General features: G+C 40.8%; 4 protein-coding genes and 2 pseudogenes across 4 annotated transcripts; all 6 read left to right on the forward strand.

Moving 5' to 3' along the window:
- The first annotated feature begins 36 nt into the window (after positions 1–36).
- LOC126830782 (tubulin alpha-2/alpha-4 chain) lies at positions 37–2,647 on the forward strand. The gene is made up of 2 exons (XM_056102647.1): positions 37–93; positions 1,292–2,647. The coding sequence occupies exon 2, from the start codon at positions 1,334–1,336 to the stop codon at positions 2,645–2,647; it is 1,314 nt and encodes a 437-aa protein (XP_055958622.1). The 5' UTR covers positions 37–93; positions 1,292–1,333.
- A 2,507-nt stretch (positions 2,648–5,154) lies between these two features.
- Positions 5,155–6,862, forward strand: LOC126830781 (tubulin alpha-2/alpha-4 chain). The gene is given in 4 exon segments (XM_050561182.2): positions 5,155–5,246; positions 5,506–6,228; positions 6,230–6,304; positions 6,307–6,862. Coding segments are annotated over 4 exon segments (1,356 nt in total). The 5' UTR covers positions 5,155–5,243; the 3' UTR covers position 6,862.
- Positions 6,863–8,717: 1,855 nt separating this feature from the next.
- On the forward strand, positions 8,718–11,328 carry LOC130013982 (tubulin alpha-2/alpha-4 chain-like). Its single transcript, XM_056102648.1, has 2 exons — positions 8,718–8,774; positions 9,973–11,328. The coding sequence occupies exon 2, from the start codon at positions 10,015–10,017 to the stop codon at positions 11,326–11,328; it is 1,314 nt and encodes a 437-aa protein (XP_055958623.1). The 5' UTR covers positions 8,718–8,774; positions 9,973–10,014.
- A 2,483-nt stretch (positions 11,329–13,811) lies between these two features.
- On the forward strand, positions 13,812–15,131 carry LOC126830531 (tubulin alpha-2/alpha-4 chain-like; annotated as a pseudogene).
- A 2,166-nt stretch (positions 15,132–17,297) lies between these two features.
- LOC126830785 (tubulin alpha-2/alpha-4 chain) lies at positions 17,298–19,908 on the forward strand. The gene is made up of 2 exons (XM_056102987.1): positions 17,298–17,354; positions 18,553–19,908. Exon 2 carries the CDS (start codon positions 18,595–18,597, stop codon positions 19,906–19,908), a length of 1,314 nt encoding a protein of 437 aa, XP_055958962.1. The 5' UTR covers positions 17,298–17,354; positions 18,553–18,594.
- Positions 19,909–22,416: 2,508 nt separating this feature from the next.
- Positions 22,417–24,123, forward strand: LOC130010494 (tubulin alpha-2/alpha-4 chain-like; annotated as a pseudogene).
- Positions 24,124–25,620: the final 1,497 nt, after the last annotated feature.

A 25,620-nucleotide genomic window follows, 5' to 3' on the forward strand; every position in this document is an offset into this window, starting at 1 on the left:
TTATAGGCCAGTAACTTTTTTGTAGTCAAATGACTACAAAACTTGCGCAAAGGAAGGCCTTAGGAAGGTCCACTACTGTGACTGGAGTAAGACGTAAGACATAAGTAGTAGAACCACTTCTACGGGGGCGTTTAACCACGCCTGAAAATCCAGATGAAACTCTTTCAGCCAACACCAGTATAGAATCCTTACGCATCGAGCCACCGCGGACCCAAACCCTTTTGCACCGTTTACAGTCATAATTATGCAATTTGTGGCGGACGGGTGTCGATCACGAGGCAGGGTATTTGTACTCTTGCCTAACACGTGATATCACTCGCCATTAAAAACACAGTGTGGTTTTGACGTTTGCTATTCATTTTACCATGTATTAGATATTATATTTATGTATATCTATATCTATATCGATAAGACGTTTATTGGATAATATCTATGATCTATATTATTGATATATAACATGATTGTGTCTGCTATCGATACAGATCTTGGTCCAACACAGCGGCACTTGGAGTATTTCATGTTTGTTATATTCCGCTGAATATGCCGATTGTCCAACCTTTTGTAGACACCGATAGTAGCATTGACTTTGTGTTAGGTTTTAGAATCAGTTTTGTTTATCTTCGCTTTCCTTCCACTGCTAAAGACACCAACAAGAAAGCTAATTAATGTGTGAAGTGATTGTTAAACCGCATTCTATTTCTTACGTATGATTGGGTTTTCTCTCTGTATAAATAAATAAATATGTTACACTAGAAGATTATCTCATTATGTTGTCAGTTCTTATATAACAATCAGTATATGTATTGTGTAGTTATAATTAGCTCCCTTTGTTTCTCTAGCGACCACAGTTTCTGTGTTTGTAACTAAGATTAAGGGTGTTTTATGGGTCACTATAGACAACAGTTATTACAGTATATAAACTACGAACTGCGGAGTTCAAGTCATCATTTTTTTGACTTGCCTTCTGACAACATCAGTTATAGCAAGCTGTTATTTATTTCATATCGTTGACGACAAACTTTAATCTTCAAAATGGTAAGTTTCAAATTTTACTTCTTGGTTATATTACATGTATCGAGATGAAAAAAAACACCATTTTACAACAGTTACGTCTAAAACAATACTTAGTTGATTTTGTTAATTTACCATTTCGCGAGGTGTATCACCAAAGATAACATTTTTTGGTGGAAACTGATCTGTTAGGAAAATGGAATCCAACCTGGTGGTCGTATGCCATCTGATAAAACTATAATGAACCAACTGTTAATAATATTTTTTTGATCTTTTCCAGCGTGAGTGTATCTCTGTCCATATCGGCCAAGCTGGTGTCCAGATGGGTAATGCCTGTTGGGAGCTGTACTGTTTAGAACATGGAATCCAGCCTGATGGTCAGATGCCATCAGATAAAACTATTGGTGGAGGAGACGATTCCTTCAACACATTCTTCAGTGAGACGGGTGCTGGTAAACATGTACCAAGAGCTGTGTTTGTTGATTTGGAACCAACCGTTGTAGATGAAGTAAGAACTGGTACATACCGCCAACTCTTCCACCCTGAACAACTCATCACTGGTAAAGAAGACGCCGCCAATAACTACGCCCGAGGTCACTACACCGTGGGTAAAGAAATCATTGATCTAGTTCTCGACAGAATCAGGAAATTAGCTGATCAATGTACTGGTCTTCAGGGATTCCTCATCTTCCACAGTTTTGGTGGTGGAACCGGTTCTGGTTTCTCATCTCTTCTCATGGAAAGATTGAGTGTCGACTATGGCAAGAAATCCAAGTTAGAATTCGCCATTTACCCAGCCCCACAAATTTCCACTGCTGTGGTTGAACCCTACAACTCTATCCTGACCACCCACACCACCTTGGAACATTCTGACTGTGCCTTTATGGTTGATAATGAAGCTATTTATGACATCTGCCGCCGTAACTTGGATATTGAACGTCCAACCTACACCAACTTGAATCGTTTAATTGGGCAGATCGTCAGCTCCATCACCGCCTCTCTACGATTTGATGGTGCTCTTAATGTTGATCTTACTGAGTTCCAGACCAACTTGGTTCCCTACCCACGTATCCATTTCCCTCTTGCTACCTATGCCCCTGTCATTTCTGCGGAGAAAGCTTATCATGAACAACTGACCGTGGCTGAAATCACCAACGCCTGTTTTGAACCCGCCAACCAGATGGTGAAATGTGATCCTCGTCATGGCAAGTACATGTCTTGTTGTATGTTATACCGAGGAGATGTTGTTCCCAAGGATGTCAATGCTGCCATCGCCACCATCAAGACCAAGAGAACCATCCAATTTGTTGATTGGTGTCCAACTGGTTTTAAAGTAGGTATCAACTACCAACCACCAACTGTTGTACCAGGAGGTGATTTAGCCAAGGTACAGAGAGCTGTTTGTATGTTGAGTAACACAACTGCCATTGCCGAGGCCTGGGCTCGTCTAGATCATAAATTTGATCTGATGTACGCTAAAAGGGCTTTCGTCCATTGGTATGTCGGTGAAGGTATGGAAGAAGGGGAATTCTCTGAAGCTAGAGAAGATTTGGCTGCTCTAGAGAAAGATTATGAAGAAGTTGGTGTTGATTCTGTTGAAGGTGAAGGAGAAGAAGAAGGTGGTGAAGAATATTAGACAATGTCTGTGATAAAATAAAACATTTTAATAGAAATTGTATTTGGTTTTTTTGTTTGGTTTTATTAGTTTCCTATTCATTACAATGATTTACATCTCATCCAAATTACTTGGTATTGCGGTCAATATCCTAGCGAATTGCCCAGCTGGATCTTACATCTATGCAACGTGAGTTCGATCCCATGCCTGTAGGTAAACATTAGCGTGACCTGTCGTGTTTCCATGGGTTTCTCTTATTGTTGGAAAGCCAAAAGCATACGCGAATGTATATGACAAATTCATTATCCTAATCCCGAAAAGACCTAGTTGTATTTGGTTTGATGTTTCTTTTATTAGTTCCCAATACATTACAATTACTAGGTCTTAGGATCAATGTTCTAGAGAGTTGTTCGACTCCATCTACTATCTATGCAATGAAAGTTCGATCCCAACCCTATACGTAAACATTTGTCCCAATTTGAAAGAATCCTCTAGAGATAATGTCAGTGTGTTAAACCCTAAAGGACTTAGTATCTAGTGGACGTTAGACTCCCAATTCTCTTTCGCATTTGAATTCACATATGTTATTGACTTCAGTGGTTATTTTGTACCCCAGTGTGTATTATAGACGCCCAGATGGATGGCCGAATGGTTAGCGCGTGTGCATTGTATCATAACGTCTGTCATTGGGTCAACTGGCGTGGTTTCGATTCGCCGTTTGTATGTGACAAGGAATAGGGTGGCATGTGCAACCTCGTGGGTTTTTTGCGGGTCCTCCAGTTTCCGCCCACTAATAAAGACCCCTACGCATTATTGAAAGCATCTCTCTCTCTCTCTCTATCTCTCTATATCTCTCAGTCCCCCCCTCTCTCTGTATTATAGACAAGAGTTTGTCTTCTTCCAACCCATACGCAGATGCTTCAATTGTTAGTCGCCGACCGGTCGTATCGTTTCTTGACGCCGCCACCCCACCCCACCGCCAACTCATGTCCATATTCAATACCCCAGGTTGTAGTAATGGACAGCAGTTTGTCTTCTTCCAACCCATACAGAGATGGTTCAATTTTTAGTCGAGGACACAGTCCGTAACGCCAACCGGTTGTACCCATTCTCGTCGCCCCCGCCCCCTACCCGATATCATGACCGGAATGCAAAGACCGAGCAGAGAACAACCTATTTAGTACTCAACTTATCCAGGTTGTTATGAGCAGGTTACCTTTGCACCGAGGACAGAGGGGGTCTTGCAGTTATCCCTGCCCCAGTGGCCCTGAGGATTAAAGTAAAAGAATTTAATTGCATCAAATTAGTACTGGTCATGTATTGAACAGTTGAACTAGACTGGTCGGTTTCCACATCGGGTTCCCTCTTTTCGGGGGTAACATCTGTGTGACCGAAAATAAAAAAATCTAGTCGTTTGGTTGGAAAGAACAAAGAATCCATGCAGGCAGAACGGTTTAGTGCACGTAAAAGATCCCTTTTGTAGGAAGCAGTACTGACTGGGTAAACTTTCTCGTCGTAATACATCTTAAGAATTTACAAAAATGCCATAAAATAAAGATACCTATAAAAAAATGAAATGTCCTACGGTTCCCCCCGACTGGGCTAACGAAGACGGACATACAGTGTGCTATGAGGGAAATTGTGCTCAGACAGTGGCGCTATGACGTACTCTTATATTGAATTCCAGCGACTAATGCTTCTTTTACGTGTACACCACGTCCCATCCGAGTACAATTTAATATATGTTGTCCTTACCAGACCCGATATAGACCCTTACGTATCGATCTACCGCGGGTCCAGACCCTTTTGCTCCATATTCAGTCATAATTATGCAATTTGTTACGGGTGTCGATCACGAGGCAGGGTATTTGTACTCTTGCCTAACACGTGATACCACTGGCCATTAAAAACACAGTGTGGTTTCGACGTGTGTTATTCATTTTACCATGTATTAGATATTACATCTATATCGATAAGACGTTTATTTGATAATATATATGATCTACTTTATTGATATATAACATGATTGTCTCTGCTATCGATACAGATCTTGGTCTAACACAGCAGCACTTGAAGTATTTCATGTCTAGCATACTCCGGCGGCGGTATATGTCGCTCATGGATATGTCCATTGCCCAACCTTTTGTAGACGCCTGGTAACATTGACTTTGGCTTAAATTTTAGAATAAGTTTTGTGTAGGCCCCTATCTTCGCTTCCCTTCTGCTGCTAAGGACACCAACGCGTAAGCGAATTAATGTGTGAAGTGGATGTTAAACCACATTTCTTTCTATTTCTCACGTATGATTAGGTTTCCTTTCTGAATAAATAAATAAATAAATCTGTTACATTGTGTTGTCAGTTCTTATATACCAATCAGTATTAGTATTGTGTAGTTATAATTAGCTCCCTTTGTTTCTCTAGCGACCACAGTTTCTGTGTTTGTAACTAAGATTAAGGGTGTTTTATGGGTCACTATAGACAACAATTATTACAGTATATAAACTACGAACTGCGGAGTTCAAGTCATCATTTACTTTAACTTGCCTTCTGACAAACATCAGATATAGCAAGCTGTTATTTATTTCATATCGTTGACGACAAACTTTAATCTTCAATATGGTAAGTTTTAAATTTTACTTCTTAACTAGCTATATTACATGTATTAAGATGAAAAAATACCATTTTACAACAGTTACGACTAAAACATTACTTAGTTAATTTAGTTATATAACATTTCGCGAGGTGTTGTATCACCAAAGATAACGTTTTTTGGTGGAAACTGATCTGTTGGGAAAATGGAATCCATCCCGATGGTCGGATGCCATCAGATAAAACTATAATGAATCAACTGTTAATAATATTTTCTTATCTTTTCCAGCGTGAGTGTATCTCTGTTCATATCGGCCAAGCTGGTGTCCAGATGGGCAATGCCTGTTGGGAGTTGTATTGTTTGGAACATGGAATTCAGCCTGATGGTCAGATGCCATCAGATAAAACTATTGGTGGTGGTGACGATTCCTTCAACACGTTCTTTAGTGAGACGGGGGCTGGTAAACATGTACCAAGAGCTGTGTTTGTTGACTTGGAACCAACCGTTGTAGATGAAGTAAGAACTGGTACATACCGCCAACTCTTCCATCCTGAACAACTCATCACTGGTAAAGAAGATGCTGCTAATAACTACGCCCGAGGTCATTACACCGTGGGTAAAGAAATCATTGATTTGGTTCTCGACAGAATCAGGAAATTGGCTGATCAATGTACTGGTCTTCAGGGATTCCTCATCTTCCACAGTTTTGGTGGTGGAACCGGTTCTGGTTTCTCATCTCTTCTCATGGAAAGATTGAGTGTCGACTATGGCAAGAAATCCAAGTTAGAATTCGCCATTTACCCAGCCCCACAAATTTCCACTGCTGTGGTTGAACCCTACAACTCTATCCTGACAACTCACACCACCTTGGAACATTCTGACTGTGCCTTTATGGTTGATAATGAAGCTATTTATGACATCTGTCGCCGTAACTTAGATATTGAACGTCCAACCTACACCAACTTGAATCGTTTAATTGGTCAGATCGTCAGCTCCATCACCGCCTCTCTACGATTCGATGGTGCTCTTAATGTTGATCTTACTGAGTTCCAGACCAACTTGGTTCCCTACCCACGTATCCATTTCCCCCTTGCTACCTACGCGCCAGTCATTTCTGCCGAGAAAGCCTACCATGAACAACTGACCGTGGCTGAAATCACCAACGCCTGTTTTGAACCCGCCAACCAAATGGTAAAATGTGATCCTCGTCATGGCAAGTACATGTCTTGTTGTATGTTGTACCGAGGAGATGTTGTTCCCAAGGATGTCAATGCTGCCATCGCCACCATCAAGACCAAGAGAACCATCCAATTTGTTGACTGGTGTCCAACTGGTTTTAAAGTAGGTATCAACTACCAACCACCAACTGTTGTACCAGGAGGTGATTTAGCCAAGGTACAGAGAGCTGTTTGTATGTTGAGTAACACAACTGCCATTGCCGAGGCCTGGGCTCGTCTAGATCATAAATTTGATCTGATGTACGCTAAAAGGGCTTTCGTCCACTGGTATGTCGGTGAAGGTATGGAAGAAGGTGAATTCTCCGAAGCTAGAGAAGATTTGGCTGCTCTAGAAAAAGATTATGAAGAAGTTGGTGTTGATTCTGTTGAAGGTGAAGGAGAAGAAGAAGGTGGAGAAGAATATTAGATAATGTTTGTGATTAAATAAATAATGTTAATTTTATTTGGTTTGATGTTTCTTTTATTAGTTTCCTGTACATATAATACAATGATTTAACATCTCACTCGAATTACTAGGTCTTAAGGTCCATGTTCTAGAGAGTTGTTCAACTCGATCTACTATCTATGCAATGTAAGTTCGATCCCACCCCTGGACGTAAACATTATCGCATCGTCGGGTGTCTAATTTTGAATAATCGTATATATAAAGAGATAATTTCATTGTGTTAAACCCTAAAGGACCTAGAACCCATTTGAATTCACATAATTATGTTATTGACATCAGTGGTTATTTTGTACCTCAGTGTGTATTATAGACGTCGAGATGGATGACCGAATGGTTAGGCCGTGCACATTGTATCATAAGGTTCGTAAGGTCTGTCATTGAGTCAACTAGCCTGGTTTCGATTCCCCGGTTGTATGTGACAAGGAGCAGGGTCGCCTGTCCAACCTCGTGGGTTTTCTTCGGGTCCCCTCGTTTCCCCCCACTGCTAAAGACCCCTACGAGCAAGCTAATTAGTGTAATAAAATTGAACCATATGTTAGTCCTGAAATGACCTAGATTGTGCCGAACGGACGTTAAACCTCATTTCTCTCTCTGTGTGTATTATAGATAGACAAGAGTCTTCTCTTCCAAACCATACAGAGATGCCACAATTTTTAGATGCGGACACTGTCCGAAACGCCGACCAATTGTACCCTTTCTCGCCCCCCCCCCCCCCGGCCAAATTAAACGAAAACCCCATAAAGAATTTTTTTTTTCTTTATGACCGTATTTAATACCCCAGAGTTTGTTTTCTTCTAACCCATACATAGATGTTTCAATTTGTAGTGGCGGACAGAGTACGTAACGCCGACCTGTCATGAGCAGGTTACCTGTGCACTGAGTTTAGAGGGGTCGTGCAGTTAACACTGCCCAGGTGATCCTAAAGCTAAATGTATCAGTGCTGGTCGTGTATCGTATAGTCCTGTTGAGCTAGGCTGGTCCGTTTCCTCACCGGCTTCCCTCTTTTCAGGTTTAACACCTGTGCGACCGAAAATAAAATAATCTAGTCGTTTGGTTATAAAGAACAAAGAATCGAGTCATCCGTACACGCACAAAGGTTTAGTTCACGTAAAAGATCCTTCTGTAGAAAGCAGTCCTGACTGGTTAAACCTTTTCGCCGTAATACATAAAATAAAGACAAATTCTGTAAAAAAAAATGAAATGTCCTACTGTTCTCCTTCGAATGAGATAAAGATGACGGACATACAGTGTGTTATGGGAGCAATTGTGCTCGGACAGCGGCGCTATGACCTACTCTTATAATGGATTCAAACGACTTTTACGTGTACACCGCGTCCTAACCGAACACAATTTAATATATGTTGTCCTCCTACATCAACAAACGTTGGGTGGGAGTTAGGGGGCATTTAGCTGCAATTTTTAGCCGAGATAATTCTTATCTACGGCTGCAATTGATACACTATTCGACTCTTTACGCAAGTAAAATTAGGTTCAGTTGCAAAATTTTCAACACATATAATCATAGTTAGCATGGAAATAAGTGATTATGTTACAAATAGTGAAAAGTGGAACACAGAAATCTTAATTTCATCATGCCGAATAGTTTTTCTGTATTTTCGAGTGATATCATATCACGTGATTTTGGTACATAGCAGTTGGGTTAAATGAAATCGCATAATTATGCGGTAAGGTTTCACCTTTATTTCAATGAGAATTGGTTTATTATGTGTTAAGCTATGTGCAGTACAGTTTGGGGTCGGTGTTATTGGAAATTAAGGGAGTTATAGGCCAGTAACTTTTTTGTAGTCAAATGACTACAAAACTTGCGCAAAGGAAGGCCTTAGGAAGGTCCACTACTGTGACTGGAGTAAGACGTAAGACATAAGTAGTAGAACCACTTCTACGGGGGCGTTTAACCACGCCTGAAAATCCAGATGAAACTCTTTCAGCCAACACCAGTATAGAATCCTTACGCATCGAGCCACCGCGGACCCAAACCCTTTTGCACCGTTTACAGTCATAATTATGCAATTTGTGGCGGACGGGTGTCGATCACGAGGCAGGGTATTTGTACTCTTGCCTAACACGTGATATCACTCGCCATTAAAAACACAGTGTGGTTTTGACGTTTGCTATTCATTTTACCATGTATTAGATATTATATTTATGTATATCTATATCTATATCGATAAGACGTTTATTGGATAATATCTATGATCTATATTATTGATATATAACATGATTGTGTCTGCTATCGATACAGATCTTGGTCCAACACAGCGGCACTTGGAGTATTTCATGTTTGTTATATTCCGCTGAATATGCCGATTGTCCAACCTTTTGTAGACACCGATAGTAGCATTGACTTTGTGTTAGGTTTTAGAATCAGTTTTGTTTATCTTCGCTTTCCTTCCACTGCTAAAGACACCAACAAGAAAGCTAATTAATGTGTGAAGTGATTGTTAAACCGCATTCTATTTCTTACGTATGATTGGGTTTTCTCTCTGTATAAATAAATAAATCTGTTACACTAGAAGATTATCTCATTATGTTGTCAGTTCTTATATACCAATCAGTATATGTATTGTGTAGTTATAATTAGCTCCCTTTGTTTCTCTAGCGACCACAGTTTCTGTGTTTGTAACTAAGATTAAGGGTGTTTTATGGGTCACTATAGACAACAGTTATTACAGTATATAAACTACGAACTGCGGAGTTCAAGTCATCATTTTTTTGACTTGCCTTCTGACAACATCAGTTATAGCAAGCTGTTATTTATTTCATATCGTTGACGACAAACTTTAATCTTCAAAATGGTAAGTTTCAAATTTTACTTCTTGGTTATATTACATGTATCGAGATGAAAAAAAACACCATTTTACAACAGTTACGTCTAAAACAATACTTAGTTGATTTTGTTAATTTACCATTTCGCGAGGTGTATCACCAAAGATAACATTTTTTGGTGGAAACTGATCTGTTAGGAAAATGGAATCCAACCTGGTGGTCGTATGCCATCTGATAAAACTATAATGAACCAACTGTTAATAATATTTTTTTGATCTTTTCCAGCGTGAGTGTATCTCTGTCCATATCGGCCAAGCTGGTGTCCAGATGGGTAATGCCTGTTGGGAGCTGTACTGTTTAGAACATGGAATCCAGCCTGATGGTCAGATGCCATCAGATAAAACTATTGGTGGAGGAGACGATTCCTTCAACACATTCTTCAGTGAGACGGGTGCTGGTAAACATGTACCAAGAGCTGTGTTTGTTGATTTGGAACCAACCGTTGTAGATGAAGTAAGAACTGGTACATACCGCCAACTCTTCCACCCTGAACAACTCATCACTGGTAAAGAAGACGCCGCCAATAACTACGCCCGAGGTCACTACACCGTGGGTAAAGAAATCATTGATCTAGTTCTCGACAGAATCAGGAAATTAGCTGATCAATGTACTGGTCTTCAGGGATTCCTCATCTTCCACAGTTTTGGTGGTGGAACCGGTTCTGGTTTCTCATCTCTTCTCATGGAAAGATTGAGTGTCGACTATGGCAAGAAATCCAAGTTAGAATTCGCCATTTACCCAGCCCCACAAATTTCCACTGCTGTGGTTGAACCCTACAACTCTATCCTGACCACCCACACCACCTTGGAACATTCTGACTGTGCCTTTATGGTTGATAATGAAGCTATTTATGACATCTGCCGCCGTAACTTGGATATTGAACGTCCAACCTACACCAACTTGAATCGTTTAATTGGGCAGATCGTCAGCTCCATCACCGCCTCTCTACGATTTGATGGTGCTCTTAATGTTGATCTTACTGAGTTCCAGACCAACTTGGTTCCCTACCCACGTATCCATTTCCCTCTTGCTACCTATGCCCCTGTCATTTCTGCGGAGAAAGCTTATCATGAACAACTGACCGTGGCTGAAATCACCAACGCCTGTTTTGAACCCGCCAACCAGATGGTGAAATGTGATCCTCGTCATGGCAAGTACATGTCTTGTTGTATGTTATACCGAGGAGATGTTGTTCCCAAGGATGTCAATGCTGCCATCGCCACCATCAAGACCAAGAGAACCATCCAATTTGTTGATTGGTGTCCAACTGGTTTTAAAGTAGGTATCAACTACCAACCACCAACTGTTGTACCAGGAGGTGATTTAGCCAAGGTACAGAGAGCTGTTTGTATGTTGAGTAACACAACTGCCATTGCCGAGGCCTGGGCTCGTCTAGATCATAAATTTGATCTGATGTACGCTAAAAGGGCTTTCGTCCATTGGTATGTCGGTGAAGGTATGGAAGAAGGGGAATTCTCTGAAGCTAGAGAAGATTTGGCTGCTCTAGAGAAAGATTATGAAGAAGTTGGTGTTGATTCTGTTGAAGGTGAAGGAGAAGAAGAAGGTGGTGAAGAATATTAGACAATGTCTGTGATAAAATAAAACATTTTAATAGAAATTGTATTTGGTTTTTTTGTTTGGTTTTATTAGTTTCCTATTCATTACAATGATTTACATCTCATCCAAATTACTTGGTATTGCGGTCAATATCCTAGCGAATTGCCCAGCTGGATCTTACATCTATGCAACGTGAGTTCGATCCCATGCCTGTAGGTAAACATTAGCGTGACCTGTCGTGTTTCCATGGGTTTCTCTTATTGTTGGAAAGCCAAAAGCATAAGCGAATGTATATGACAAATTCATTATCCTAATCCCGAAAAGACCTAGTTGTATTTGGTTTGATGTTTCTTTTATTAGTTCCCAATACATTACAATTACTAGGTCTTAGGATCAATGTTCTAGAGAGTTGTTCGACTCCATCTACTATCTATGCAATGAAAGTTCGATCCCAACCCTATACGTAAACATTTGTCCCAATTTGAAAGAATCCTCTAGAGATAATGTCAGTGTGTTAAACCCTAAAGGACTTAGTATCTAGTGGACGTTAGACTCCCAATTCTCTTTCGCATTTGAATTCACATATGTTATTGACTTCAGTGGTTATTTTGTACCCCAGTGTGTATTATAGACGCCCAGATGGATGGCCGAATGGTTAGCGCGTGTGCATTGTATCATAACGTCTGTCATTGGGTCAACTGGCGTGGTTTCGATTCGCCGTTTGTATGTGACAAGGAATAGGGTGGCATGTGCAACCTCGTGGGTTTTTTGCGGGTCCTCCAGTTTCCGCCCACTAATAAAGACCCCTACGCATTATTGAAAGCATCTCTCTCTCTCTCTCTATCTCTCTATATCTCTCAGTCCCCCCCTCTCTCTGTATTATAGACAAGAGTTTGTCTTCTTCCAACCCATACGCAGATGCTTCAATTGTTAGTCGCCGACCGGTCGTATCGTTTCTTGACGCCGCCACCCCACCCCACCGCCAACTCATGTCCATATTCAATACCCCAGGTTGTAGTAATGGACAGCAGTTTGTCTTCTTCCAACCCATACAGAGATGGTTCAATTTTTAGTCGAGGACACAGTCCGTAACGCCAACCGGTTGTACCCATTCTCGTCGCCCCCGCCCCCTACCCGATATCATGACCGGAATGCAAAGACCGAGCAGAGAACAACCTATTTAGTACTCAACTTATCCAGGTTGTTATGAGCAGGTTACCTTTGCACCGAGGACAGAGGGGGTCTTGCAGTTATCCCTGCCCCAGTGGCCCTGAGGATTAAAGTAAAAGAATTTAATTGCATCAAATTAGTACTGGTCATGTATTGAACAGTTGAACTAGACTGGTCGGTTTCCACATCGGGTTCCCTCTTTTCGGGGGTAACATCTGTGTGACCGAAAATAAAAAAATCTAGTCGTTTGGTTGGAAAGAACAAAGAATCCATGCAGGCAGAACGGTTTAGTGCACGTAAAAGATCCCTTTTGTAGGAAGCAGTACTGACTGGGTAAACTTTCTCGTCGTAATACATCTTAAGAATTTACAAAAATGCCATAAAATAAAGATACCTATAAAAAAATGAAATGTCCTACGGTTCCCCCCGACTGGGCTAACGAAGACGGACATACAGTGTGCTATGAGGGAAATTGTGCTCAGACAGTGGCGCTATGACGTACTCTTATATTGAATTCCAGCGACTAATGCTTCTTTTACGTGTACACCACGTCCCATCCGAGTACAATTTAATATATGTTGTCCTTACCAGACCCGATATAGACCCTTACGTATCGATCTACCGCGGGTCCAGACCCTTTTGCTCCATATTCAGTCATAATTATGCAATTTGTTACGGGTGTCGATCACGAGGCAGGGTATTTGTACTCTTGCCTAACACGTGATACCACTGGCCATTAAAAACACAGTGTGGTTTCGACGTGTGTTATTCATTTTACCATGTATTAGATATTACATCTATATCGATAAGACGTTTATTTGATAATATATATGATCTACTTTATTGATATATAACATGATTGTCTCTGCTATCGATACAGATCTTGGTCTAACACAGCAGCACTTGAAGTATTTCATGTCTAGCATACTCCGGCGGCGGTATATGTCGCTCATGGATATGTCCATTGCCCAACCTTTTGTAGACGCCTGGTAACATTGACTTTGGCTTAAATTTTAGAATAAGTTTTGTGTAGGCCCCTATCTTCGCTTCCCTTCTGCTGCTAAGGACACCAACGCGTAAGCGAATTAATGTGTGAAGTGGATGTTAAACCACATTTCTTTCTATTTCTCACGTATGATTAGGTTTCCTTTCTGAATAAATAAATAAATAAATCTGTTACATTGTGTTGTCAGTTCTTATATACCAATCAGTATTAGTATTGTGTAGTTATAATTAGCTCCCTTTGTTTCTCTAGCGACCACAGTTTCTGTGTTTGTAACTAAGATTAAGGGTGTTTTATGGGTCACTATAGACAACAATTATTACAGTATATAAACTACGAACTGCGGAGTTCAAGTCATCATTTACTTTAACTTGCCTTCTGACAAACATCAGATATAGCAAGCTGTTATTTATTTCATATCGTTGACGACAAACTTTAATCTTCAATATGGTAAGTTTTAAATTTTACTTCTTAACTAGCTATATTACATGTATTAAGATGAAAAAATACCATTTTACAACAGTTACGACTAAAACATTACTTAGTTAATTTAGTTATATAACATTTCGCGAGGTGTTGTATCACCAAAGATAACGTTTTTTGGTGGAAACTGATCTGTTGGGAAAATGGAATCCATCCCGATGGTCGGATGCCATCAGATAAAACTATAATGAATCAACTGTTAATAATATTTTCTTATCTTTTCCAGCGTGAGTGTATCTCTGTTCATATCGGCCAAGCTGGTGTCCAGATGGGCAATGCCTGTTGGGAGTTGTATTGTTTGGAACATGGAATTCAGCCTGATGGTCAGATGCCATCAGATAAAACTATTGGTGGTGGTGACGATTCCTTCAACACGTTCTTTAGTGAGACGGGGGCTGGTAAACATGTACCAAGAGCTGTGTTTGTTGACTTGGAACCAACCGTTGTAGATGAAGTAAGAACTGGTACATACCGCCAACTCTTCCATCCTGAACAACTCATCACTGGTAAAGAAGATGCTGCTAATAACTACGCCCGAGGTCATTACACCGTGGGTAAAGAAATCATTGATTTGGTTCTCGACAGAATCAGGAAATTGGCTGATCAATGTACTGGTCTTCAGGGATTCCTCATCTTCCACAGTTTTGGTGGTGGAACCGGTTCTGGTTTCTCATCTCTTCTCATGGAAAGATTGAGTGTCGACTATGGCAAGAAATCCAAGTTAGAATTCGCCATTTACCCAGCCCCACAAATTTCCACTGCTGTGGTTGAACCCTACAACTCTATCCTGACAACTCACACCACCTTGGAACATTCTGACTGTGCCTTTATGGTTGATAATGAAGCTATTTATGACATCTGTCGCCGTAACTTAGATATTGAACGTCCAACCTACACCAACTTGAATCGTTTAATTGGTCAGATCGTCAGCTCCATCACCGCCTCTCTACGATTCGATGGTGCTCTTAATGTTGATCTTACTGAGTTCCAGACCAACTTGGTTCCCTACCCACGTATCCATTTCCCCCTTGCTACCTACGCGCCAGTCATTTCTGCCGAGAAAGCCTACCATGAACAACTGACCGTGGCTGAAATCACCAACGCCTGTTTTGAACCCGCCAACCAAATGGTAAAATGTGATCCTCGTCATGGCAAGTACATGTCTTGTTGATCGCCACCATCAAGACCAAGAGAACCATCCAATTTGTTGACTGGTGTCCAACTGGTTTTAAAGTAGGTATCAACTACCAACCACCAACTGTTGTACCAGGAGGTGATTTAGCCAAGGTACAGAGAGCTGTTTGTATGTTGAGTAACACAACTGCCATTGCCGAGGCCTGGGCTCGTCTAGATCATAAATTTGATCTGATGTACGCTAAAAGGGCTTTCGTCCACTGGTATGTCGGTGAAGGTATGGAAGAAGGTGAATTCTCCGAAGCTAGAGAAGATTTGGCTGCTCTAGAAAAAGATTATGAAGAAGTTGGTGTTGATTCTGTTGAAGGTGAAGGAGAAGAAGAAGGTGGAGAAGAATATTAGATAATGTTTGTGATTAAATAAATAATGTTAATTTTATTTGGTTTGATGTTTCTTTTATTAGTTTCCTGTACATATAATACAATGATTTAACATCTCACTCGAATTACTAGGTCTTAAGGTCCATGTTCTAGAGAGTTGTTCAACTCGATCTACTATCTATGCAATGTAAGTTCGATCCCACCCCTGGACGTAAACATTATCGCATCGTCGGGTGTCTAATTTTGAATAATCGTATATATAAAGAGATAATTTCATTGTGTTAAACCCTAAAGGACCTAGAACCCATTTGAATTCACATAATTATGTTATTGACATCAGTGGTTATTTTGTACCTCAGTGTGTATTATAGACGTCGAGATGGATGACCGAATGGTTAGGCCGTGCACATTGTATCATAAGGTTCGTAAGGTCTGTCATTGAGTCAACTAGCCTGGTTTCGATTCCCCGGTTGTATGTGACAAGGAGCAGGGTCGCCTGTCCAACCTCGTGGGTTTTCTTCGGGTCCCCTCGTTTCCCCCCACTGCTAAAGACCCCTACGAGCAAGCTAATTAGTGTAATAAAATTGAACCATATGTTAGTCCTGAAATGACCTAGATTGTGCCGAACGGACGTTAAACCTCATTTCTCTCTCTGTGTGTATTATAGATAGACAAGAGTCTTCTCTTCCAAACCATACAGAGATGCCACAATTTTTAGATGCGGACACTGTCCGAAACGCCGACCAATTGTACCCTTTCTCGCCCCCCCCCCCCCGGCCAAATTAAACGAAAACCCCATAAAGAATTTTTTTTTTTCTTTATGACCGTATTTAATACCCCAGAGTTTGTTTTCTTCTAACCCATACATAGATGTTTCAATTTGTAGTGGCGGACAGAGTACGTAACGCCGACCTGTCATGAGCAGGTTACCTGTGCACTGAGTTTAGAGGGGTCGTGCAGTTAACACTGCCCAGGTGATCCTAAAGCTAAATGTATCAGTGCTGGTCGTGTATCGTATAGTCCTGTTGAGCTAGGCTGGTCCGTTTCCTCACCGGCTTCCCTCTTTTCAGGTTTAACACCTGTGCGACCGAAAATAAAATAATCTAGTCGATTGAAAGAATCCGTACACGCACAAAGGTTTAGTTCACGTAAAAGATCCTTCTGTAGAAAGCAGTCCTGACTGGTTAAACCTTTTCGCCGTAACACATAAAATAAAGACAAATTCTGTAAAAAAAATGAAATGTCCTACTGTTCTCCTTCGAATGAGATAAAGATGACGGGCATACAGTGTGTTATGGGAGCAATTGTGCTCGGACAGCGGCGCTATGACCTACTCTTGTAATGGATTCAAACGACTTTTACGTGTACACCGCGTCCTAACCGAACACAATTTAATATATGTTGTCCTCCTACATCAACAAACGTTGGGTGGGAGTTAGGGGGCATTTAGCTGCAATTTTTAGCCGAGATAATTCTTATCTACGGCTGCAATTAGGTTCAGTTGCAAAATTTTCAACACATATAATCATAGTTAGCATGGAAATAAGTGATTATGTTACAAATAGTGAAGAGTGGAACACAGAAATCTTAATTTCATCATGCCGAATAGTTTTTCTGTATTTTCGAGTGATATCATATCACGTGATTTTGGTACATAGCAGTTGGGTTAAATGAAATCGCATAATTATGCGGTAAGGTTTCACCTTTATTTCAATGAGAATTGGTTTATTATATGTTAAGCTATGTACAGTACAGTTTGGGGTCGGTGTTATTGGAAATTAAGGGAGTTATAGGCCAGTAACTTTTTTGTAGTCAAATGACTACAAAACTTGCGCAAAGGAAGGCCTTAGGAAGGTCCACTACTGTGACTGGAGTAAGACGTAAGACATAAGTAGTAGAACCACTTCTACGGGGGCGTTTAACCACGCCTGAAAATCCAGATGAAACTCTTTCAGCCAACACCAGTATAGAATCCTTACGCATCGAGCCACCGCGGACCCAAACCCTTTTGCACCGTTTACAGTCATAATTATGCAATTTGTGGCGGACGGGTGTCGATCACGAGGCAGGGTATTTGTACTCTTGCCTAACACGTGATATCACTCGCCATTAAAAACACAGTGTGGTTTTGACGTTTGCTATTCATTTTACCATGTATTAGATATTATATTTATGTATATCTATATCTATATCGATAAGACGTTTATTGGATAATATCTATGATCTATATTATTGATATATAACATGATTGTGTCTGCTATCGATACAGATCTTGGTCCAACACAGCGGCACTTGGAGTATTTCATGTTTGTTATATTCCGCTGAATATGCCGATTGTCCAACCTTTTGTAGACACCGATAGTAGCATTGACTTTGTGTTAGGTTTTAGAATCAGTTTTGTTTATCTTCGCTTTCCTTCCACTGCTAAAGACACCAACAAGAAAGCTAATTAATGTGTGAAGTGATTGTTAAACCGCATTCTATTTCTTACGTATGATTGGGTTTTCTCTCTGTATAAATAAATAAATCTGTTACACTAGAAGATTATCTCATTATGTTGTCAGTTCTTATATACCAATCAGTATATGTATTGTGTAGTTATAATTAGCTCCCTTTGTTTCTCTAGCGACCACAGTTTCTGTGTTTGTAACTAAGATTAAGGGTGTTTTATGGGTCACTATAGACAACAGTTATTACAGTATATAAACTACGAACTGCGGAGTTCAAGTCATCATTTTTTTGACTTGCCTTCTGACAACATCAGTTATAGCAAGCTGTTATTTATTTCATATCGTTGACGACAAACTTTAATCTTCAAAATGGTAAGTTTCAAATTTTACTTCTTGGTTATATTACATGTATCGAGATGAAAAAAAACACCATTTTACAACAGTTACGTCTAAAACAATACTTAGTTGATTTTGTTAATTTACCATTTCGCGAGGTGTATCACCAAAGATAACATTTTTTGGTGGAAACTGATCTGTTAGGAAAATGGAATCCAACCTGGTGGTCGTATGCCATCTGATAAAACTATAATGAACCAACTGTTAATAATATTTTTTTGATCTTTTCCAGCGTGAGTGTATCTCTGTCCATATCGGCCAAGCTGGTGTCCAGATGGGTAATGCCTGTTGGGAGCTGTACTGTTTAGAACATGGAATCCAGCCTGATGGTCAGATGCCATCAGATAAAACTATTGGTGGAGGAGACGATTCCTTCAACACATTCTTCAGTGAGACGGGTGCTGGTAAACATGTACCAAGAGCTGTGTTTGTTGATTTGGAACCAACCGTTGTAGATGAAGTAAGAACTGGTACATACCGCCAACTCTTCCACCCTGAACAACTCATCACTGGTAAAGAAGACGCCGCCAATAACTACGCCCGAGGTCACTACACCGTGGGTAAAGAAATCATTGATCTAGTTCTCGACAGAATCAGGAAATTAGCTGATCAATGTACTGGTCTTCAGGGATTCCTCATCTTCCACAGTTTTGGTGGTGGAACCGGTTCTGGTTTCTCATCTCTTCTCATGGAAAGATTGAGTGTCGACTATGGCAAGAAATCCAAGTTAGAATTCGCCATTTACCCAGCCCCACAAATTTCCACTGCTGTGGTTGAACCCTACAACTCTATCCTGACCACCCACACCACCTTGGAACATTCTGACTGTGCCTTTATGGTTGATAATGAAGCTATTTATGACATCTGCCGCCGTAACTTGGATATTGAACGTCCAACCTACACCAACTTGAATCGTTTAATTGGGCAGATCGTCAGCTCCATCACCGCCTCTCTACGATTTGATGGTGCTCTTAATGTTGATCTTACTGAGTTCCAGACCAACTTGGTTCCCTACCCACGTATCCATTTCCCTCTTGCTACCTATGCCCCTGTCATTTCTGCGGAGAAAGCTTATCATGAACAACTGACCGTGGCTGAAATCACCAACGCCTGTTTTGAACCCGCCAACCAGATGGTGAAATGTGATCCTCGTCATGGCAAGTACATGTCTTGTTGTATGTTATACCGAGGAGATGTTGTTCCCAAGGATGTCAATGCTGCCATCGCCACCATCAAGACCAAGAGAACCATCCAATTTGTTGATTGGTGTCCAACTGGTTTTAAAGTAGGTATCAACTACCAACCACCAACTGTTGTACCAGGAGGTGATTTAGCCAAGGTACAGAGAGCTGTTTGTATGTTGAGTAACACAACTGCCATTGCCGAGGCCTGGGCTCGTCTAGATCATAAATTTGATCTGATGTACGCTAAAAGGGCTTTCGTCCATTGGTATGTCGGTGAAGGTATGGAAGAAGGGGAATTCTCTGAAGCTAGAGAAGATTTGGCTGCTCTAGAGAAAGATTATGAAGAAGTTGGTGTTGATTCTGTTGAAGGTGAAGGAGAAGAAGAAGGTGGTGAAGAATATTAGACAATGTCTGTGATAAAATAAAACATTTTAATAGAAATTGTATTTGGTTTTTTTGTTTGGTTTTATTAGTTTCCTATTCATTACAATGATTTACATCTCATCCAAATTACTTGGTATTGCGGTCAATATCCTAGCGAATTGCCCAGCTGGATCTTACATCTATGCAACGTGAGTTCGATCCCATGCCTGTAGGTAAACATTAGCGTGACCTGTCGTGTTTCCATGGGTTTCTCTTATTGTTGGAAAGCCAAAAGCATAAGCGAATGTATATGACAAATTCATTATCCTAATCCCGAAAAGACCTAGTTGTATTTGGTTTGATGTTTCTTTTATTAGTTCCCAATACATTACAATTACTAGGTCTTAGGATCAATGTTCTAGAGAGTTGTTCGACTCCATCTACTATCTATGCAATGAAAGTTCGATCCCAACCCTATACGTAAACATTTGTCCCAATTTGAAAGAATCCTCTAGAGATAATGTCAGTGTGTTAAACCCTAAAGGACTTAGTATCTAGTGGACGTTAGACTCCCAATTCTCTTTCGCATTTGAATTCACATATGTTATTGACTTCAGTGGTTATTTTGTACCCCAGTGTGTATTATAGACGCCCAGATGGATGGCCGAATGGTTAGCGCGTGTGCATTGTATCATAACGTCTGTCATTGGGTCAACTGGCGTGGTTTCGATTCGCCGTTTGTATGTGACAAGGAATAGGGTGGCATGTGCAACCTCGTGGGTTTTTTGCGGGTCCTCCAGTTTCCGCCCACTAATAAAGACCCCTACGCATTATTGAAAGCATCTCTCTCTCTCTCTCTATCTCTCTATATCTCTCAGTCCCCCCCTCTCTCTGTATTATAGACAAGAGTTTGTCTTCTTCCAACCCATACGCAGATGCTTCAATTGTTAGTCGCCGACCGGTCGTATCGTTTCTTGACGCCGCCACCCCACCCCACCGCCAACTCATGTCCATATTCAATACCCCAGGTTGTAGTAATGGACAGCAGTTTGTCTTCTTCCAACCCATACAGAGATGGTTCAATTTTTAGTCGAGGACACAGTCCGTAACGCCAACCGGTTGTACCCATTCTCGTCGCCCCCGCCCCCTACCCGATATCATGACCGGAATGCAAAGACCGAGCAGAGAACAACCTATTTAGTACTCAACTTATCCAGGTTGTTATGAGCAGGTTACCTTTGCACCGAGGACAGAGGGGGTCTTGCAGTTATCCCTGCCCCAGTGGCCCTGAGGATTAAAGTAAAAGAATTTAATTGCATCAAATTAGTACTGGTCATGTATTGAACAGTTGAACTAGACTGGTCGGTTTCCACATCGGGTTCCCTCTTTTCGGGGGTAACATCTGTGTGACCGAAAATAAAAAAATCTAGTCGTTTGGTTGGAAAGAACAAAGAATCCATGCAGGCAGAACGGTTTAGTGCACGTAAAAGATCCCTTTTGTAGGAAGCAGTACTGACTGGGTAAACTTTCTCGTCGTAATACATCTTAAGAATTTACAAAAATGCCATAAAATAAAGATACCTATAAAAAAATGAAATGTCCTACGGTTCCCCCCGACTGGGCTAACGAAGACGGACATACAGTGTGCTATGAGGGAAATTGTGCTCAGACAGTGGCGCTATGACGTACTCTTATATTGAATTCCAGCGACTAATGCTTCTTTTACGTGTACACCACGTCCCATCCGAGTACAATTTAATATATGTTGTCCTTACCAGACCCGATATAGACCCTTACGTATCGATCTACCGCGGGTCCAGACCCTTTTGCTCCATATTCAGTCATAATTATGCAATTTGTTACGGGTGTCGATCACGAGGCAGGGTATTTGTACTCTTGCCTAACACGTGATACCACTGGCCATTAAAAACACAGTGTGGTTTCGACGTGTGTTATTCATTTTACCATGTATTAGATATTACATCTATATCGATAAGACGTTTATTTGATAATATATATGATCTACTTTATTGATATATAACATGATTGTCTCTGCTATCGATACAGATCTTGGTCTAACACAGCAGCACTTGAAGTATTTCATGTCTAGCATACTTCGGCGGCGGTATATGTCGCTCATGGATATGTCCATTGCCCAACCTTTTGTAGACGCCTGGTAACATTGACTTTGGCTTAAATTTTAGAATAAGTTTTGTGTAGGCCCCTATCTTCGCTTCCCTTCTGCTGCTAAGGACACCAACGCGTAAGCGAATTAATGTGTGAAGTGGATGTTAAACCACATTTCTTTCTATTTCTCACGTATGATTAGGTTTCCTTTCTGAATAAATAAATAAATAAATCTGTTACATTGTGTTGTCAGTTCTTATATACTAATCAGTATTAGTATTGTGTAGTTATAATTAGCTCCCTTTGTTTCTCTAGCGACCACAGTTTCTGTGTTTGTAACTAAGATTAAGGGTGTTTTATGGGTCACTATAGACAACAATTATTACAGTATATAAACTACGAACTGCGGAGTTCAAGTCATCATTTACTTTAACTTGCCTTCTGACAAACATCAGATATAGCAAGCTGTTATTTATTTCATATCGTTGACGACAAACTTTAATCTTCAATATGGTAAGTTTTAAATTTTACTTCTTAACTAGCTATATTACATGTATTAAGATGAAAAAATACCATTTTACAACAGTTACGACTAAAACATTACTTAGTTAATTTAGTTATATAACATTTCGCGAGGTGTTGTATCACCAAAGATAACGTTTTTTGGTGGAAACTGATCTGTTGGGAAAATGGAATCCATCCCGATGGTCGGATGCCATCAGATAAAACTATAATGAATCAACTGTTAATAATATTTTCTTATCTTTTCCAGCGTGAGTGTATCTCTGTTCATATCGGCCAAGCTGGTGTCCAGATGGGCAATGCCTGTTGGGAGTTGTATTGTTTGGAACATGGAATTCAGCCTGATGGTCAGATGCCATCAGATAAAACTATTGGTGGTGGTGACGATTCCTTCAACACGTTCTTTAGTGAGACGGGGGCTGGTAAACATGTACCAAGAGCTGTGTTTGTTGACTTGGAACCAACCGTTGTAGATGAAGTAAGAACTGGTACATACCGCCAACTCTTCCATCCTGAACAACTCATCACTGGTAAAGAAGATGCTGCTAATAACTACGCCCGAGGTCATTACACCGTGGGTAAAGAAATCATTGATTTGGTTCTCGACAGAATCAGGAAATTGGCTGATCAATGTACTGGTCTTCAGGGATTCCTCATCTTCCACAGTTTTGGTGGTGGAACCGGTTCTGGTTTCTCATCTCTTCTCATGGAAAGATTGAGTGTCGACTATGGCAAGAAATCCAAGTTAGAATTCGCCATTTACCCAGCCCCACAAATTTCCACTGCTGTGGTTGAACCCTACAACTCTATCCTGACAACTCACACCACCTTGGAACATTCTGACTGTGCCTTTATGGTTGATAATGAAGCTATTTATGACATCTGTCGCCGTAACTTAGATATTGAACGTCCAACCTACACCAACTTGAATCGTTTAATTGGTCAGATCGTCAGCTCCATCACCGCCTCTCTACGATTCGATGGTGCTCTTAATGTTGATCTTACTGAGTTCCAGACCAACTTGGTTCCCTACCCACGTATCCATTTCCCCCTTGCTACCTACGCGCCAGTCATTTCTGCCGAGAAAGCCTACCATGAACAACTGACCGTGGCTGAAATCACCAACGCCTGTTTTGAACCCGCCAACCAAATGGTAAAATGTGATCCTCGTCATGGCAAGTACATGTCTTGTTGTATGTTGTACCGAGGAGATGTTGTTCCCAAGGATGTCAATGCTGCCATCGCCACCATCAAGACCAAGAGAACCATCCAATTTGTTGACTGGTGTCCAACTGGTTTTAAAGTAGGTATCAACTACCAACCACCAACTGTTGTACCAGGAGGTGATTTAGCCAAGGTACAGAGAGCTGTTTGTATGTTGAGTAACACAACTGCCATTGCCGAGGCCTGGGCTCGTCTAGATCATAAATTTGATCTGATGTACGCTAAAAGGGCTTTCGTCCACTGGTATGTCGGTGAAGGTATGGAAGAAGGTGAATTCTCCGAAGCTAGAGAAGATTTGGCTGCTCTAGAAAAAGATTATGAAGAAGTTGGTGTTGATTCTGTTGAAGGTGAAGGAGAAGAAGAAGGTGGAGAAGAATATTAGATAATGTTTGTGATTAAATAAATAATGTTAATTTTATTTGGTTTGATGTTTCTTTTATTAGTTTCCTGTACATATAATACAATGATTTAACATCTCACTCGAATTACTAGGTCTTAAGGTCCATGTTCTAGAGAGTTGTTCAACTCGATCTACTATCTATGCAATGTAAGTTCGATCCCACCCCTGGACGTAAACATTATCGCATCGTCGGGTGTCTAATTTTGAATAATCGTATATATAAAGAGATAATTTCATTGTGTTAAACCCTAAAGGACCTAGAACCCATTTGAATTCACATAATTATGTTATTGACATCAGTGGTTATTTTGTACCTCAGTGTGTATTATAGACGTCGAGATGGATGACCGAATGGTTATGCCGTGCACATTGTATCATAAGGTTCGTAAGGTCTGTCATTGAGTCAACTAGCCTGGTTTCGATTCCCCGGTTGTATGTGACAAGGAGCAGGGTCGCCTGTCCAACCTCGTGGGTTTTCTTCGGGTCCCCTCGTTTCCCCCCACTGCTAAAGACCCCTACGAGCAAGCTAATTAGTGTAATAAAATTGAACCATATGTTAGTCCTGAAATGACCTAGATTGTGCCGAACGGACGTTAAACCTCATTTCTCTCTCTGTGTGTATTATAGATAGACAAGAGTCTTCTCTTCCAAACCATACAGAGATGCCACAATTTTTAGATGCGGACACTGTCCGAAACGCCGACCAATTGTACCCTTTCTCGCCCCCCCCCCCCCCCCCGGCCAAATTAAACGAAAACCCCATAAAGAATTTTTTTTTTTCTTTATGACCGTATTTAATACCCCAGAGTTTGTTTTCTTCTAACCCATACATAGATGTTTCAATTTGTAGTGGCGGACAGAGTACGTAACGCCGACCTGTCATGAGCAGGTTACCTGTGCACTGAGTTTAGAGGGGTCGTGCAGTTAACACTGCCCAGGTGATCCTAAAGCTAAATGTATCAGTGCTGGTCGTGTATCGTATAGTCCTGTTGAGCTAGGCTGGTCCGTTTCCTCACCGGCTTCCCTCTTTTCAGGTTTAACACCTGTGCGACCGAAAATAAAATAATCTAGTCGTTTGGTTATAAAGAACAAAGAATCGAGTCATCCGTACACGCACAAAGGTTTAGTTCACGTAAAAGATCCTTCTGTAGAAAGCAGTCCTGACTGGTTAAACCTTTTCGCCGTAATACATAAAATAAAGACAAATTCTGTAAAAAAAAATGAAATGTCCTACTGTTCTCCTTCGAATGAGATAAAGATGACGGACATACAGTGTGTTATGGGAGCAATTGTGCTCGGACAGCGGCGCTATGACCTACTCTTATAATGGATTCAAACGACTTTTACGTGTACACCGCGTCCTAACCGAACACAATTTAATATATGTTGTCCTCCTACATCAACAAACGTTGGGTGGGAGTTAGGGGGCATTTAGCTGCAATTTTTAGCCGAGATAATTCTTATCTACGGCTGCAATTGA

Source organism: Patella vulgata, chromosome 8, assembly GCF_932274485.2.
Source record: "Patella vulgata chromosome 8, xgPatVulg1.2, whole genome shotgun sequence".
NCBI lineage: Eukaryota > Metazoa > Mollusca > Gastropoda > Patellidae > Patella > Patella vulgata.

Excerpts from the sequence above, each read along its gene's own strand:
- LOC126830782 (XM_056102647.1), top strand. The coding sequence starts at position 1,334 with ATGGGTAATGCCTGTTGGGAGCTGTACTGTTTAGAACATGGAATCCAG.
- LOC130013982 (XM_056102648.1), top strand. The coding sequence starts at position 10,015 with ATGGGTAATGCCTGTTGGGAGCTGTACTGTTTAGAACATGGAATCCAG.
- LOC126830785 (XM_056102987.1), top strand. The coding sequence starts at position 18,595 with ATGGGTAATGCCTGTTGGGAGCTGTACTGTTTAGAACATGGAATCCAG.